Below are 16,080 nucleotides of genomic sequence, written 5' to 3'. Positions count from 1 at the left end.
AACCTTTTTTTAAAAGAAAAAACCGTGTTGACCTAGTTCATCATTTGATACCAGGTCACATGACAAATTGCTGACTTTTGAGCCTAGTGCTCACTTTAATCAGATGAAGCCTATGGATCAATATTGATAGAGGCTTTGGATAGTATTCTGTTTTCCTCTTTGTTGGGTCTCATTACCTTATAGCAAAGATGGCTACTGGCAACTACAGGCTTTGATCATGCACTCAACTAGTGATCCAGGAGAAATGACCGTTTTTCCCAACACCCAGATAATGTCCATTAAATGACTCTAATAGGCCAAGCTTGGACCAGTTGTTGGGTCCAGGAGAATGAGGCACTTTGGCTACCTGGGACATTAGCCCACCCTGTGGCAGGGAAGATAACAGTCCCATGATTATTTCATAGGGTGAGGGAGGGGCAGTTCCCAAGAGGAAGGGATGTAGGGCAGGTGAAAAAGTATCATGACCATTACACACGTATTCACAAACACCTACAGAATGAATAATCTTACCTAGAGGTCTAATACTTGACTTAATCTGATTAAGGGAATATTTCACAGTATAATTTAAATTAAAGTACGGTGCCATATGTTTGAAACTATCAGTGCTGAAAGAGAGTGTGATTCTTTGCCTTTTCATAGCTCTCTGATGTTCAGCAAATTAACACCCCCTTGTTTCTTCTCTCATATAATTAGTATCTATCCCATAGGGTTATTTGAAGATTTAGTGAAGAGTGTGGTAAGACATGCATTAATTCTTCCTTAGACATTTGGTGTAATTTGCTGATGAGCAATCTGGGCCTGGCGTTTTCTTTGGTAAGATTTTTATTTATGCATTGCATTTTTAAAATTTTTTAAATTAGTTTTAGAGGTAGAATTTAGCATTTCATTAGTTGTATATAACACCCAGTGCTCATTACATCAAGTGCTCTCCTTAATGCCCATCACCCCATTACCCCTTCCCCCCACCCACCTATGCATTATATTTTTAAAATAGTTTAGCGCTATTCAGACTTTTTGTCTCTTCTTGTGTTGGTTTTGGTAGTTGTATTCTTCTAGGAACTTGTCCATTTCATCTAAATTTTCATAGTTTTTATAATATCCCTTTGCTATTTTTTAATGCCTGCTGGATCTATAGTAATCTTCCTGTGTCACATTCATATTTATATTTTCTCTCTTTTTTCTTCTTAGTGTTATCAAGGATTTGTCAGTTTTATTAATCTCTTCAAAGAACCAACTTTTGGTGTTTTAATCCTTCTAGCTATATTTTTGTTTTCTACTTTATTAATTTCTCTTTTTTAGGGAGCTTAATTTGCTTCTTTTTGTAATTATTGCAGTGGATGCTTAGCTTACTGATTTTTAGCCTTTCCACAAATTTTCCTCTAAGTGCGAATTTATCTGCATTTCATATGTCTTGAAATGTGTTTTTATTATTCAGTTCAAAATGCTTTCAGATTTCCATTGGGTTTTCTTTCTTTTGGTTCATAAGTTATTTAGAAGTATATTGCTTTATTTCCAAATATATTTGGTGTTTTAGGTAACTTTTTAGTTATTTTTCATTTGATTATGACTATTAGGATGTTCTATATCTTCAAAAAAACTTTCTATTATGGGAAATGTCAAACAGATACAAAATTAGAGATAATAGTATAATAAGCACTCAGATATCCATAAACTTCAACAATTTTTAATTCCTGACCAACTTTATTTTATCTCTATTCTCTCATCACACCCTCCCATCTCAGATTATTTTGAAATGAATCTCAGATATATCATTTTTTCCTACAGATATTTCAGTTGTAGGAAATATATATATATATTTTAAAATGTTTTTATTTTATTTTTTTTTAAAGATTTTATTTATTTATTTGACAGAGAGAGACACAGCGAGAGAGGGAACACAAGCAGGGGGAGAAGGAGAGGGAGAAGCAGGCTTCCCGCTGAGCAGGGAGCCCGATGCGGGGTTCGATCCCAGTGCCCTGGGATCATGACCTGAGCTGAAGGCAGACGCTTAACGACTGAGCCACCCAGGCAGCCCTGATTTATCTTAAAACAGACACACAGACACGCACGCATGAGATAGGCTCAGAACAATATACCTGCCCCTGCCTAGGTAGTAAGTTTTGAAATTCAACTTTTATCCCCTAAGTCCACAGGCTGTAAAAGGTGCTGCTTGTCTTCTTAGCTCTTTCTATTGGAATTGGATCAATGTCCCCACAAGGAAAGTGATTGCAAAAGCCAGGCTCACCTCTCTAGGTTTATTTCCTTTTTAAGTTATTAGACTGGTAAATCTTTACTAGTTGTCTGCTTTGTTCTTTGTTCTCTGCTACCTTTAGATAATGTTTTAAGATATTCTGTCCAGGGGCGCCTGGGTAGCTCAGTTGGTTAAGCATCTGACTCTTGGTTTCGGCTCAGGTCATAGTCTCAGGTCCTGGGATTGAGCCCCACATCGGGCTCCACACTCAGCATAGAGTCGGCTTGTCCCTCTCCCTCTGCTCCTCCCCCTGCTCACTTTCTCTCTCTCTCTCTCCCTCCCACTCTGTCCCTCTCTCTCCCACTCTCTCAAATAAATAAATAATAAAAAAATCTTAAAAAAAAATATGTTCTGTCCATCTTCTCTAGTTGTCTCCAGTAAGAGGTTGGTTTACATGATCTAATCTGCTATTATTGGGAATGAAAGTCCCCTTACTGCTTAAACTTTGAACATCTAACATGTGTTTATATAATATGAACACAATATTGTTTTTATTTCAAAGGTTCTGAAGCAAAAGCACCTGGATGACTGCCTGCGACATGTATCTATAAGAAGATTTGAATCGTTTAATCTGTTTTCAGTAACAGAAGCCAAAAAAGGGGTAAATGAAGAGGAAGTTGGTGCATGGGTCCGATATACAAGTGTCTTCTATCCTGAGTACAGTATTTCTTTAAGGTAAACCATCACTCCGGTGACAATTTTTTTTTAAGTATTTTTCTCTTGTAGAAGAAAAGCAGTCTAATAAGAATCTTATTATTCATTCTATTGAGTTTGCAGGTAATCTTGATCAGAACTTGGGTTTTGCAGCATTGTGTTAGGAAATCCTGCTGCTTTAACTGAGTTTTGTTGTATTCTCAGAACTAAAGAAAAAAGATTCTCAGGAATGTAGCAGCATTTGAGGACAAAGTGGCTTGCAAATCAAAAGGTTCTTTTAACCATTCTCTCATAGCATTTGACAAAAAACCCATTTCTTTTTGAGGAGGCAAGGAAGGCTGAAAGTGAACACAGAATTTTCCAAACTACTCTTCAAGTAGTAGTTATCTGAAAAATCAAGATTTGGTATTTTTCCCATTCATGTTTTGTCACTTTCAGAATAGAATCATAAGAATAGGAGGAGAAAATTCAGCTGAAAACACTGATACTGTGAGAAGCATACAGACTGTTCTGGCTTTAAAAATCATTTAAAAAGAGACAGGAGAGTTGCAAACTGAGGTAACAAGATACCATTTTTACTGAATTAATTTTCTCTCACAGTTATAGTCTAGCATGTTGCAATATTACTGTAGGTGTTTGATTTTATAAAATCTTCCTTTTTTGACAAGATTTCACAATTTGAAAGGGAGGGAGGAGCACATTTACAGTAACTGTAAGAAGTGCAAAAAACATTTTAAGTGGAATGTGACTGAATAAGGTTTAGGTGAGGTGAGGAATAATTTTAAGAAAAAAAACTTTTCAAAAAGGATATCTATTTATAGTATATGTTTCGTGAACTATTTCAGTTTAAAATATCTAAGCTTTAAAAGATATAATAGCTTAAAGTTTGGGATCTGGATAAAAATTGACAAGGGTGAGCAGAGAAGAACAATTAGGATCTGGTTTCATAACTATTGAAAACTCCAAAAAGAAGATAAAAACCTAGGGATTTGTGAGCTTGCCTGGATATTCATTATGAGATTCTGATTTGAGTACCTCAACTGCCTCACATTCTGATGGAGATAGTTTAGTTCTTCCTTAGAAAAGGAGGAAAAATGCATTACATGCTTACTATGTGCCCCCTACAGAGTGAGGTGTCTTGATGTATGCTAATTCATGTAATCTTTACAGTAACTCTGTAAAGTAGAAATGAAGATGATTAAACAATTGGAAGACAGTATCTATAAGGAAATTAAAGAGAAGGAAGAACCGAGTGATCTAGTGGCAATCTTCAGGTGTAAAGTTCTAAAACACCCTCTACATCCACTGGTGACAAGATGCAGTAAGTGTAAAATGTGCCAAGAATAATTTCTTGACATCTTCGAGGTCCTGGTAAGGGTTAGCTTGAGAGAATGTGACATCTTCTGTTCTTTAGAGTTTTCAAACCAGGACGTGGTTCTTTGGCAGATGACCCTGATGTAGCAGGAACCCAGGCTCCAATGCAAACTGAGACGCCTTTCCAATGGCATGGTTCTTTGTGATATATCCATTTTTCAAAAAAATAAACGCAAGTCTGTTTGTATAAATATGGCATTGAACCCTCATTTATGGAGAGAAGACAGGTGACCAAGCTAAAACATTGGCCACAATGGCTACCAAGATTTATTCTCTCTCTCTTTTTTTTTTAAAGATTTCATTTATTTATTTGACAGAAAGAGAGAGAGAGAGAGCACAAGCAGGGGGAGCGACAGGCAGAGGGAGAGGGAGAAGCCGGCTCCATGAGGAGCAGGGAGCCTGATGCGGGGCTCGATCCCAGGACCCTGGGATCATGACCTGAACTGAAGGCAGTCGCTTAACCAACTGAGCCACCCAGGCGCCTCAGGATTTATTCTCTTTTTTCAAACTAGTTTGTTTCTCTCCACATTAGTAGTGCAAAAATAACAATAGCTTATATGTATTCTAGAGCTAAACACTATCTTAGAATAATTTTGAAAAGATCATAACCACATTAATAAAGGCTGACCACTGAGTGACTACTATATGACAAGCACTGTTGTGAATGGTTTACATGTATTAGTTTATTTAACCCACACAACTGTTTATGAGGTAAATACTGTTATTATCCTCATTTCACAGATGAGCAAAGTGAAACCCAGAGAGGTTAAATCACTCATCAAGGTCACCCGGCCAATGATTGTACCTCTATTCAAACCCCAGTGGTCTGGTTCCACAGCCTGTACTTTTTTTTTTTTTTTTAAAGATTTTATTTATTTATTTGACAGAGAGACACAGCGAAAGAGGGAACATAAGCAGGGAGAGTGGGAGAGGGAGAAGCAGGCTTCCCGCTGAGCAGGGAGCCCGATGTGGGACTCGATCCCAGGACCCTGGGATCATGACCCGAGCCGAAGGCAGATGCTTGACGACTGAGCCACCCAGGCACCCAGCCTGTACTTTTAAAAACTTTTATGTTGAAATAATTACAAAAGTTCAGGAAGTTGCAGAAATAGCACAAGGAGTTCACATACCCTTCACCTAGCTATCTCCATTGGTAACATTTTATATAATGACAGTCACTGTCTGCACTTTCAACTTCTGCACATGCTGTCTTTCCTGAGGCAATCATGTATCCACTTATTCATTTTAGAGATGAAGGGATTGAGGCCCAGATAAACTAATTTCCTCATTGATTATTCTGAGCATTCTATTTCTTACTCCATAATTCTGTTACTGCATAGGAAATCACTGAAATTACTGCAATTGCTTAGGTAGGGGAGGATATCTGCCAAGAATAGTTCATTCCATTCCATTGCCAATTTTGTTCACGTTGATTTCTTTTACCATTTCCTCTTGTTTTCTGTTATCTGCCCAACATGGATCTCCATTCTTGTTCATTTAATATCATATCAACTCTTTTCTCAACCTGCTTCCATGACATTTCTTTAGCTACCTTTATTTTCTTCAGTATTGTTTGAATTGTGAGCATTCTAGTTTAAAAAAATTAGTTGCAGTAGCTAAAGGTAGTGGTTTAGAAGGTAGTTTTGGAATGGAGTACCATTATTTTCATCTACATTTTTTAAAGTTTGTTAAATCAACACTATGGAATGATTGAAAAAAAAGTGGTGAATAGTTTTAAATAAATTTAAATCAACAAATATTTAATGGTACCTTCTATACAGGTTAACAAAAAGAAATGTAAGATATATTATCCTCAAGGGTTTTAAATATGTGAAAAGTTAAGTAATAAAAATATTAAATAAGAAGGAAGGGTAAGCATCCATTCTCAGAACTCTCATTAGGCATGCATAACTAATTTCCAAAGGCGTGGAAGACTTCATACAAATTAGGAGTTTAGAGGTGAGAGTGATTTTCGGAAGGCCTTGAGGAGTTTAAACTCATTCTGGAAGTAGTTGGAACTTCTGAGGGAAAGGGAGAAGTCATTTCAGATGAGGGCAAAGGCACTAAAAAATATCCAGGGGAAGAAAGTACAAGGCAGAATTATCAGTGGCCCTTAGACCATCACAGTCTCTAGGGGAACCGTGGTCAATACATGTTATATGATGGCTCTGCTTCTGGATTCTCATAAAGGGCTGAGCATTTGAGAGGTTTTGATCCTCAGAGAGTATAAATATAAACCCCATTTTCACTTTCTTAGTTCTTATCATCTGATGTCACCTCCAGTTCAACAGGGATGATGCGTGTAGTGATTAATAATTGTTATCAATATTTGTTGTATCCTTAAAATTTCCCTGTGTATTAATTTCTGTCTCTTTAAAGTTTTATTAGGCTTGAAATGAGTATCCTAAGAGGAGAAATAACTAGATATTTGTGAATTCAAAGTACATAGTTGTATTTTGTTTGTATTATTGAAAGGTATATAAGCAGTGGCCTAAATTAAAACTTATTTTTTGTCAGCCTTGTATGATGATATTTAAAATGAAGGAATAGCAGGGAGAAGTAGGCAAGTGGGAATAGAAAAATAAAATGAAGGAACAGAGAATTTCCCTTAATGGCTTTTTATCAGAGGCAAAAGTTTGGACAAGGTAAAAGTTAGTTAGACAAAATCCCCAAGATGTGTTGTCTTTTCTGTGTATCTGAGGATAGTTGACTCTTTGTTCCTAAGTGAAGTACTGAAAGTTAGGAAATTAAAATCCAGGGTATGACTGCTACTTTATTCCTTGGCAAAGTCTTTCTGTCTTTCTGGTACTTTATTTTTATTTCTTAGAACCTTATAGGAAGAGGTTCTTATAATTAGATAGACGTTTGTATAGAGAACATCCAGGAGATTTTTTGTTTTAAAGATTTTATTTATTTATTTTGACAGAGAGAGACACAGAGAGAGAGGGAACAAAAGCAGGGGGAGTGGGAGAGGGAGAAGCAGGCTTCCCGCCAAGCAGGGAGCCCAATGCAGGGCTCCATCCCAGGACCCTGGGATCATGACCTGAGCTGAAGGCAGACACTTAATGACTGAGCCACCCAGGCGCCTCCATCCAGGAGATGTTTAAAGCTACTCCCCATCCTGCTGTTGTATAATCTGCAATTTGTTATAATATTTTGTTATAAACAGTGTTTATTGCATCAGTGCTAGAAATTGTTTCCCATTCTCCAGATTTCAACTCAATTTCAGTGCAGTAAGACTTTACATATTCTGGAAGCTTTAAATACTTGCATTATATTTGGAACATAGAAGTTCCCAAGTTAATCACTGATAAATGTGTGTATGTCACAGGTGTAGAAAAAGCTGAGAGGGCTGAACTCTCCTCCTTTTCTTTCAATAAGACTACTGTTGCCATGGTAATTGCTGGATTAGAAGCCTAGAGCTTTTAAGTTTTGGCTTGTCCTGGGAGCTTATAATGAGCAAGACATCAGGAATGACTTTGTCTTTGACTGTGGTGCATCTTTTTAGTACAACAGATGCACTGCAGTCAGGTCACATATTGCTTCTCTAGGGAAAGGAAAACATAAAAGCTTCATCCCACTGAATTTAGTATGTACTCTGAGTGCTCATGAAATAACTAGTGATGGGAATGGTATGCTTATGAAATTAGATGTATGGAAGATTATCATTACATATGTGGTATATCATAGGTGCCCATTTAAAGTTTGACAAGGCTGGCATCTGAGACAAATATGAATACTGAATTTATATTTAAAAAGTATAGTTTTAGGGGTGTCTGGGTGGCTCAGTCGGTTAAGCGTCTGACTCTTGATCTCAGATCAGGGTCTTGATCTTAGGTAAATCTCATGACTCAAGCTCCACATGGAGCCTACTTTAAAAACAAAGTATAGTATTAATGTTAGTAGTGATATTAACAGCAGAGGTGAGTATTAAAACAGCTTTTGTTCTCTTGCATTTTATTTTATATTTTAGAAGGAACTTTGTAGAACCTTTCAAATATGATCCAGTGTATGCAGAAAATTAAAAGACTAATCCATTGAATCATGTTTTTGTAGAACTTAAATCATAGATATGGGCTAATATAACTTAGTTTTTTAACTTGTTTTAAACTCCAATCACGATTGGTTATGTAGTTTGCTTACATATATATGATGCATGTAACTGTCTTACTCTATCTTATTAGCTTCAGATGTACATCATAATGATTCAGCATTTTTATACATTATGAAATGATCCCCATGATAAGTCTAGTTACTGTCTATCACCATCCAAAGTTATTATATTATTAACTATATTCCTTGTGCAGTACATTACATCCCCATGAATTATTTATGTTTTATAACAAAAAGGTTTTTTTTTGTTTTGTTTTTAAAGATTTTATTTATTTGACAGAGACACAGGGAGAGAGGGAACACAAGCAGGGGGAGTGGGAGAGGGAGAAGCAGGCTTCCCACGGAGCAGAGAGCCCGATGCATGGCTCGATCCCAGGACCCTGAGATCATGACCTGAGCCGAAGGCAGACGCTTAACTGACTGAGCCACCCAGGCGCCCCAGTTTGTTTTTTTCTTAAAGATTTTATTTATTTATTTATTTATTTTTGAGAGAGAGTAGAGTGTGCGAGTGGGGGGAGGGGCAGAGGAAGAGGGAGAGAATCTGAAGCGGACTCCATGCTGAGCTCAAAGCCTGATGCAGGGCGCAATCTTACGACCCTGAGAACATGACCTGAACCTAAATCAAGAGTCATATGCTCAACTGACTCAGCCACCCAGGTGCCCCAATAATGAGAAGTGTTGTACCTCTTAGGCCCTTCACCTGGTTCACCCTCCTCCCCACCATAAACAACAGTTTGTTCCTGCATCTATGAGTCTGTTTTTGTTTATTCAGTTTTGATTTGCAGTCCCCTGATGACTAATGATGTCCATCCTTTCATGTGCTTTCACTTGTATGTGAAATCATATGGTTGTCTTTCTCTGTCTGATTTACTTCACTCTTTAGCCATTTATTTTTGAAAGACCTCCAAAGCATGTTGCATCTAGAATCAAGTTTTTCAAACCTTTTCCTTCTGAAAACCTCTCTTCTTTCTTCTTCTTCTAAAGCCTTTTAGGGCCCATTTTACTCTCTGGCTTTTCCTTTCTTTTTTTGGGGGGGGGGACCAGTTTTCTTTTTAATCAAGATAAAATTCATATAACATTAAATTCACCATTCTAATTAACCGTTTTAAACTGAAATTCGATGGTTTTCAGTATACATTCATAATGTTGTGCAGTCATCACCACTAATTCTAGAGATTTTTTTTCACTCCATAAAGAAATCCCATGCCCATTTGTAGTGATTCTCCATCTTCCTCCTCCCCCCCAAACCCTGGCAACTACTAATGTACTTTCTGTCTATATGGATTTGCCTATTTTGGACATTCCATATAAATACAATCATATAATATGTGGACTTTTATGTCTGGCTTCTTTCACTTAGAGTAATGTTTTTGATTCATCTGGGTTATAGCATGTATCATTATTTCATTACTTTTTTATGGCTGAATAATATTGTGTCATATGGATAATACCACATTTTGTTTATCCATTTATCAGTTGATGGACATTTGAGTTGTTTCCACTTCTTGGCTATTATGAATAATGCTACTATGAACATTCATATGTAAGTTTTTGTGTGACTGTGTAAGTTTTTAATTCTCTTAGGTATGTACCTAAGGGTGAAATTGTTGGGTTGTGTGGTAAATCTTTGTTTAACATTTTAAAGAATGGCCAAATTGTTTTCCACAATGGTTGCACTCTATTTTGCATTCCTACTGGGAGTATTTCAGGGTTCCAGTTTTTCTCCATGTTTGCCAGTACTTGTTATTTTTCCTTTATTATTATTTTTTATTTTAGCCATCCTCATGGGTATGAAGTGATATCTCACTGTGGTTTTGATTTGCAGTTCCCTGATGATTAATGATGTCCATTTTTTGCCCATTTTAATTGGGTCATCTTTTTGTTGTTGAATCATGAAAGCTCTTTATATATTCTGGATACTAGACCTAGTGATTTGCATGTATTTTCTCCTATTCTGTGGGTTGTCTTTTCACTTCAATGATAGTGTCCTTTGATGGACAAAAGTTTTTAATTTTCATGACATTCAGCTTATCTAGTTTTTCTTTTTCTTTCTTTTTTTTTTGTGTGTGTGCTTTTGATATCATATTTAGCCCTGGCTTATTTTTAACCTCTAGTTCCAAACTCTTGCTATCTTTAGACTTCAGACTTTTCCTCTAGTAGCTTTTTTCCCCCTCTTCATATAATTATCTGCCCCAGTGACTTGCTTCTTAGTCCTCCTTACTCCATAGGCCATTCTTGGGAAAAGCTCAAAAGTCCTCAGTTCTAGGGTAGCTTAAAGTGCTTGTGAAAAATAAGTTACAACAACTTCTGTTGTTAGTGCGAGTGGGGGGTGGGGGGAAGAGCATAGGGAGAGGGAGAGGGTCTTTTTTTTTTTAATTAGCATATATAGTGTATTATTAGTTCCAGAGGTAGAGGTCAATGACTCATCATTTGCATATAACACCCAGTGCTCATTACATCACGTGCCCTCCTTAATACCCATCACCCAATTACCCCATCCCCCTACCCACCTCCTCTCCAGCAGCCCTCAGTTTGTTTCCTATAGTTAAGAGTCTCTTATGGTTTGTCTCCCTCTCTGATTTCATCTTTTTATTTTTCCCTCCCTTCCCATATGATCCTCTGTTTTGTTTCTTAAATTCCACATATGATTGAAATCATATGATAATTGTCTTTCTCTCGTTGACTTACTTCACTTAGCATAATTGAGGGAGAGAATCTTAAGCAGACTCCACACTCAGCACAGAGCCCGACTTGGGGCTCAATTTCACGACCCTGAGATCATGACCAGAGCTGGAATCAAGAGTAGGATGCTTAACCGACTGAGATCCAGGCACCCCAACAGATTTTTTTTTTTTTTAATCACCACTGGAAAAGTATCTCAAACCCTATGACCTACTAACATTTGGGCCCATTTGTATATGAAGAATAGCATCTTTTGTAAGTATTAATAAAATATCAGTAATCAAATTAGGTATTTCAGGGACAGGCTGTCAAGTGAATAGAGATTAGAATTAAAGGGAGTGGTATTAAAGTTAGTGGGGAAAAGATAAAAAACGATTTGTACTCCCTGACATTTAGAACCTTCTAATTGTGGATTGTGCAGACCTGAAGGTTGGTTAGTTCTTTTTGACTGAAGTTCTGAATTTGTTGGGCTGGTATAGAGGAAATCTATTTATTGTTGGGTGTGGTTCTGGAGGTTGATGACTTATTTTTCTTTTGAGATTCTCAAAAGTAAGGTTTTGTTTTGTTGTCTTTAATAATCTACCTCACCTTTATATAGCTAAAACAACAATAAAAATTATTTACTAGTACTTTAAAATGTACATTAATCATCAAGAATATCATTACATTAAATATTCTGAGAAATATGTTCTGTTATTTCTTTTCCTTCTCCCTCTAGTGGGCAGAAAATATTTTGAAAATATAACAGGGAAGGGTTTATTTGTATTGGGTTGGGTATATCACAATACACAGTCTCAGGTTTTAAAAAAATTTAATAAATCTTAATATTTCAGAATCATTAAAGAAAATGCTTTATTTCTTTCTAGGCGTAATAATGGATCTTTGAATGTTGAAGATGTTCTTACCAGCTTTGACAATACAGGCAATGTTTGTAAGTTATATGTTCCCTTTGAGGAACTATTTTTAGTGTTTTAAAAAGTGAATTTATAATTAGTGTTTTTTTCACTGATTTTTATTATAGTGATGTGTGTGCATATGTGTGTGTGTAATATAAACTCTTACTGTTTTTAGCTGTGAGATAAGCTTCATATAAGATGGACCTACAAAGTGGGTTAAGGCTATTTTTACACTTTGCAGTTGTGTGTGTGAGTGTGTGTGTGGGTGCATGTGTGTGTGTGTGTGACAGAATGTAGGTCAGAAGGAACACTGGACTCTCCAGTACTATCCCTTTTGTTTCTTGTTTCCATTTTGACCTTCTCAGTTAATCCAGCAGATCGACTGTCTCTTTTTTCTTTGCTGTGTTTTAGGTACTTTCTTTTCCACTTCCTGCTTCTTCTCTTTTTTCACTTTGGAATAAAACCAGAACGTGTGTTTTCCTTGCTGTTAATACAATGCCGGAAGGTTTTTGTTTTATGCAGCATTATACTATAGAACACGTTGTCTTTTCATCTAAGCTTCTGATTGTCGTGTTAGATTTCTCCATTGAGAGAATCATTTAAATAATTATCATGCCACAGGATGAAAGAAATCAGCCAAGAATATCTTTATATCACTGTGTTAAGCAATATACGATGATCAGAGCTGTGTATTTCTTCATGTGTGTTACTTAGGATATTTTTCTTAACATAGTGAATTATCAGTTTAATATGGCCTTTTTATTTTTATTTTATTTTTTTAATATGACCTTTTTAAATGTAAAAATTGTACTCAAATACTTTTTTTCTCAAAGGAAATTTCATAACTGTATTCTCTGAACTAAAATAACATACTTTACTAACAGTACTACTTTATCAGATGCCCTCTCATTTTAGATCTGCATAGAATAATGTTCAGCGATACTCAGGCAGTAATTTTGTTTTTATGTCCATATATGGCAAGCTTTTGATAATATATAAAAATAATTATATATTTTGTCACTAAGGAATCTATAAGTATCCCCAAATTACCCAAAAATATTTAAATAATATGGGTTTCTTTTTCATAGATAGTTACAAGTGTACCTTTTAGTTTCTACATGTTGGCACTTGCTGAATTCTTTCCCACTTAGGCATATCTCATTTTATTGGGGATTAGGGCTAGTGGTGGTTGAGGAGACATTTCTCCTTTAGTTCTGGGGTAAGGTGAAATAACATTAAGTCAGGCTTATGCATGTATAGTTTAGGAACATGATACCAGAATGTTAAATGTGGAATTTTTGATTCAGTGATGGAAAAATCAAGCATTGTTTCCAGTGGCTCAGTATGAAATAGGGCCACTAGCTGGCAGCATTATGTAAAAATAAAAATACATTCCTAAAGGTCTATGCTATTATTTTATACATGAATAACTATCTTGTCCTTCTCTGACATTTTTCTCATCAACTTGTTCCACACTACCTTCATCCACCCCCAGTTGTTGTATTGACAAATGGAGAAATTGCATGCAAAAGATATTTTTTCACTGATGTTGTATTGTTTGGTGGGAAGGTTTGAGTCTTTGGAATGAGACTCATCTACATTTGAATCTTGGCTCTGAAATTCATCTTGAGCAATTTATATTATGTCAGTTTATATCAATTTATATTATTTCTTAGAACTGGATAGACTATATAGAAAGTATATAGCATATACTACATTCCTCATAGTTGACACTCAGTAAATGGAAGCTATTTATTAATTATTACTGGTGATGAGTGCCTCTAAAATGTCTTCCATCTTTTTCTAATAATAAAGATAATATTATTAAGTTTGTTCTCATGTTTTAAAATAAGCTATTTTGATTGAACTTTTTCCTGATACAAAGCAGGAAAAAATAGATAAGATTACCAAAATAATAATTTATTCAAATGTCTTGTTACAAATGTTGCATTAAGAACCTGAATATATTGCCAAATGATAGAAGTGGTGACAAAAAAAGACTTATTAAAACATGTTGTTTGGTGTAACTTTTATATTATCCTCTTATTTAAAAAAAAAATCTATACTTATATTTTACTTAATGATAAATTGGTAAAATCCTGTTACAATAGCGCAAATATTGATTATAACTTTTATATAATCTTTGCCAAGGCTTAAAGTGATCAGTGATAGAAAAAGTGATTTATTGCTTGACGCTTCAAATGTTTGATTTTATACTAATAGTGGTATTAGGTTGAATTTGTGAGTAGAAATCCCAGCAGAGGGCGCTACAATCATAATTCTGTTTTACAGTCCAATATAATCGGAATAAATAACTTGAAAAATAACGGTAAGTTTTCATCATGTAAACATATGAAGATGTGTGCTTAAAAATTTCCATTTGATTTATTTCTCATATATTTAATATATTCAGCAATTCATCAATACAAAAAATAGATTTTCCTGAGTTATTTTTGAGTTAATTTTTTTGTCTTGTTTTAAATATAAGTTTAATTTTTATACTTTTGGCTTTAAATAAAGGGATACTTTTGGTCTTGTTAATCTTGATAGCAAGAGTTCTGTATAAGAATGCCTATTCCAGGGGCGCCTGGGTGGCTCAGTCTGTTAAGCGTCTGCCCTTCGGTTCGGGTCATGATCTCAGGGTCCTGGGATCGAGCCCTGTGTTGGTTGGGCTCTCTGATCAGTGGGGAGTGTGCTTCTCCCTCTGCCCCTCCCGCTGCTTGTGCTCTCTCTCTGTCAAATAGATAAATAAAAACTTTTTTTTAAAGATTTTATTTATTTGAGAGAGAGAATGAGAGAGAGAGAGAACATGAGAGGGGGGAGGGTCAGAGGGAGAAGCAGACTCCCCGCTGAGCAGGGAGCCCGATGCGGGGCTCGATCCCAGGACCCTGAGATCATGACCTGAGCCGAAGGCAGATGCTTAACCATCTGAGCCACCCAGGCGCCCCGATATTCTTTTTTTTTTTAAAGATTTTATTTATGTAGGGCGCCTGGGTGGCTCAGTTGGTTAAGCGACTGCCTTTGGCTCAGGTCATGATCCTGGAGTCCCGGGATCGAGTCCCGCTTCTCCCTCTCCCTCTACTGTCTCCCCTGCTTGTGCTCTCTCGCTCTCTCTGTCAAATAAATAAATAAAATCTTAAAAAAAAAAAAGAGTATTCTAAATCACCACCGTGGTAGTACACTGAGGGTACACTGAAAGATATTTAAATGAGGAAAAATTTCTAATACTATGAGAGAACCAATAGATGGAATTATTCATTTGTTTCAAGATAGTTTCCAGGTTAATAAAACTTCCTGATACTAGAAAAAAAATAATGAAAATATTGTATAGTTATAAAAACCTGATATGTGTATACGTACAAAATACATATGTGTGTGTGTATATATATACATGTATATACACAAAATATATTCATGGTTTAATAGAACCATTAATCTCAATTTTAAGTTAATTGTTAAAACCAAGTAATGATTTTATTCATTGTAAATTTTCAAAGATGAAAGGTTCAGTTTTACTTCCTGAATTTGTTCTCTAACCAAAAAGATACAAAAAAATCTTTAATTTTGGATAATAAATGAAACTTCTAGATAGTTTCTTATTTCCTGATATATTAGAAAATGTTTTTTATATTTACCTTTATTATTTAGAAGCATTTTGTGTTTTTAAATATATGACCTGTAAAGTGTTTTATATTTTTGAGCTATCCTTTCAGAGTTTGAATTTCTTCGAATGTTGTAAGAAGAAATTAAAAATGAATCTCAGACAATCATTTTGGCATAATGATTTACTGCTCTATAGAATATATTTGCTATTGTGGGAAACACATTATTTTGAAAGCCAGGCTCCCTTTTTGCTTACCTCTATTTAGGAATAGGTATGCATATTTCATTTTTTAGGTTCTACTACTTCAGAACCTGCTTCCTTTTCAAATATCAAAGCTGTTCTCTGGAGAGGTTATGTCTGCTGTTGATTCATCATGCCTGGAAAGAGATACCATCTTGCTACCTAGGGAGAAGTATAGGATGGCATCCTTCACCTCAGATGAAGTGCTGGCTGCTTCTGTGTTTCACATAACAGGTCACTCGAATACTCTGGGTAACAGGGGAGTA

The 16,080-nt window shown here is 35.7% G+C and overlaps 1 protein-coding gene across 5 annotated transcripts in view; it reads left to right on the top strand.

Moving 5' to 3' along the window:
• Positions 1-16,080, top strand: part of CAMKMT (calmodulin-lysine N-methyltransferase) — a 379,199-nt gene that overhangs the window by 2,745 nt on the left and 360,374 nt on the right. For all 5 annotated transcript variants that reach the window (XM_073897773.1, XM_025868911.2, XM_073897772.1 and 2 more), the window contains exons 2-3: positions 2,754-2,926; positions 11,941-12,005. In XM_073897773.1, coding sequence (XP_073753874.1) covers positions 2,754-2,926; positions 11,941-12,005 — 238 coding nt within the window. The remainder of the gene's footprint in view (positions 1-2,753; positions 2,927-11,940; positions 12,006-16,080) is intronic.

Source organism: Callorhinus ursinus, unplaced genomic scaffold (genome assembly GCF_003265705.2).
Source record: "Callorhinus ursinus isolate GAN/ISIS: 27379988/994484 unplaced genomic scaffold, GSC_fseal_2.0 scaffold10, whole genome shotgun sequence".
Classification (NCBI taxonomy): domain Eukaryota; kingdom Metazoa; phylum Chordata; class Mammalia; order Carnivora; family Otariidae; genus Callorhinus; species Callorhinus ursinus.
Note: the sequence above shows the minus strand (reverse complement) of the source record. Positions and strands in the feature narration are given on the sequence as shown.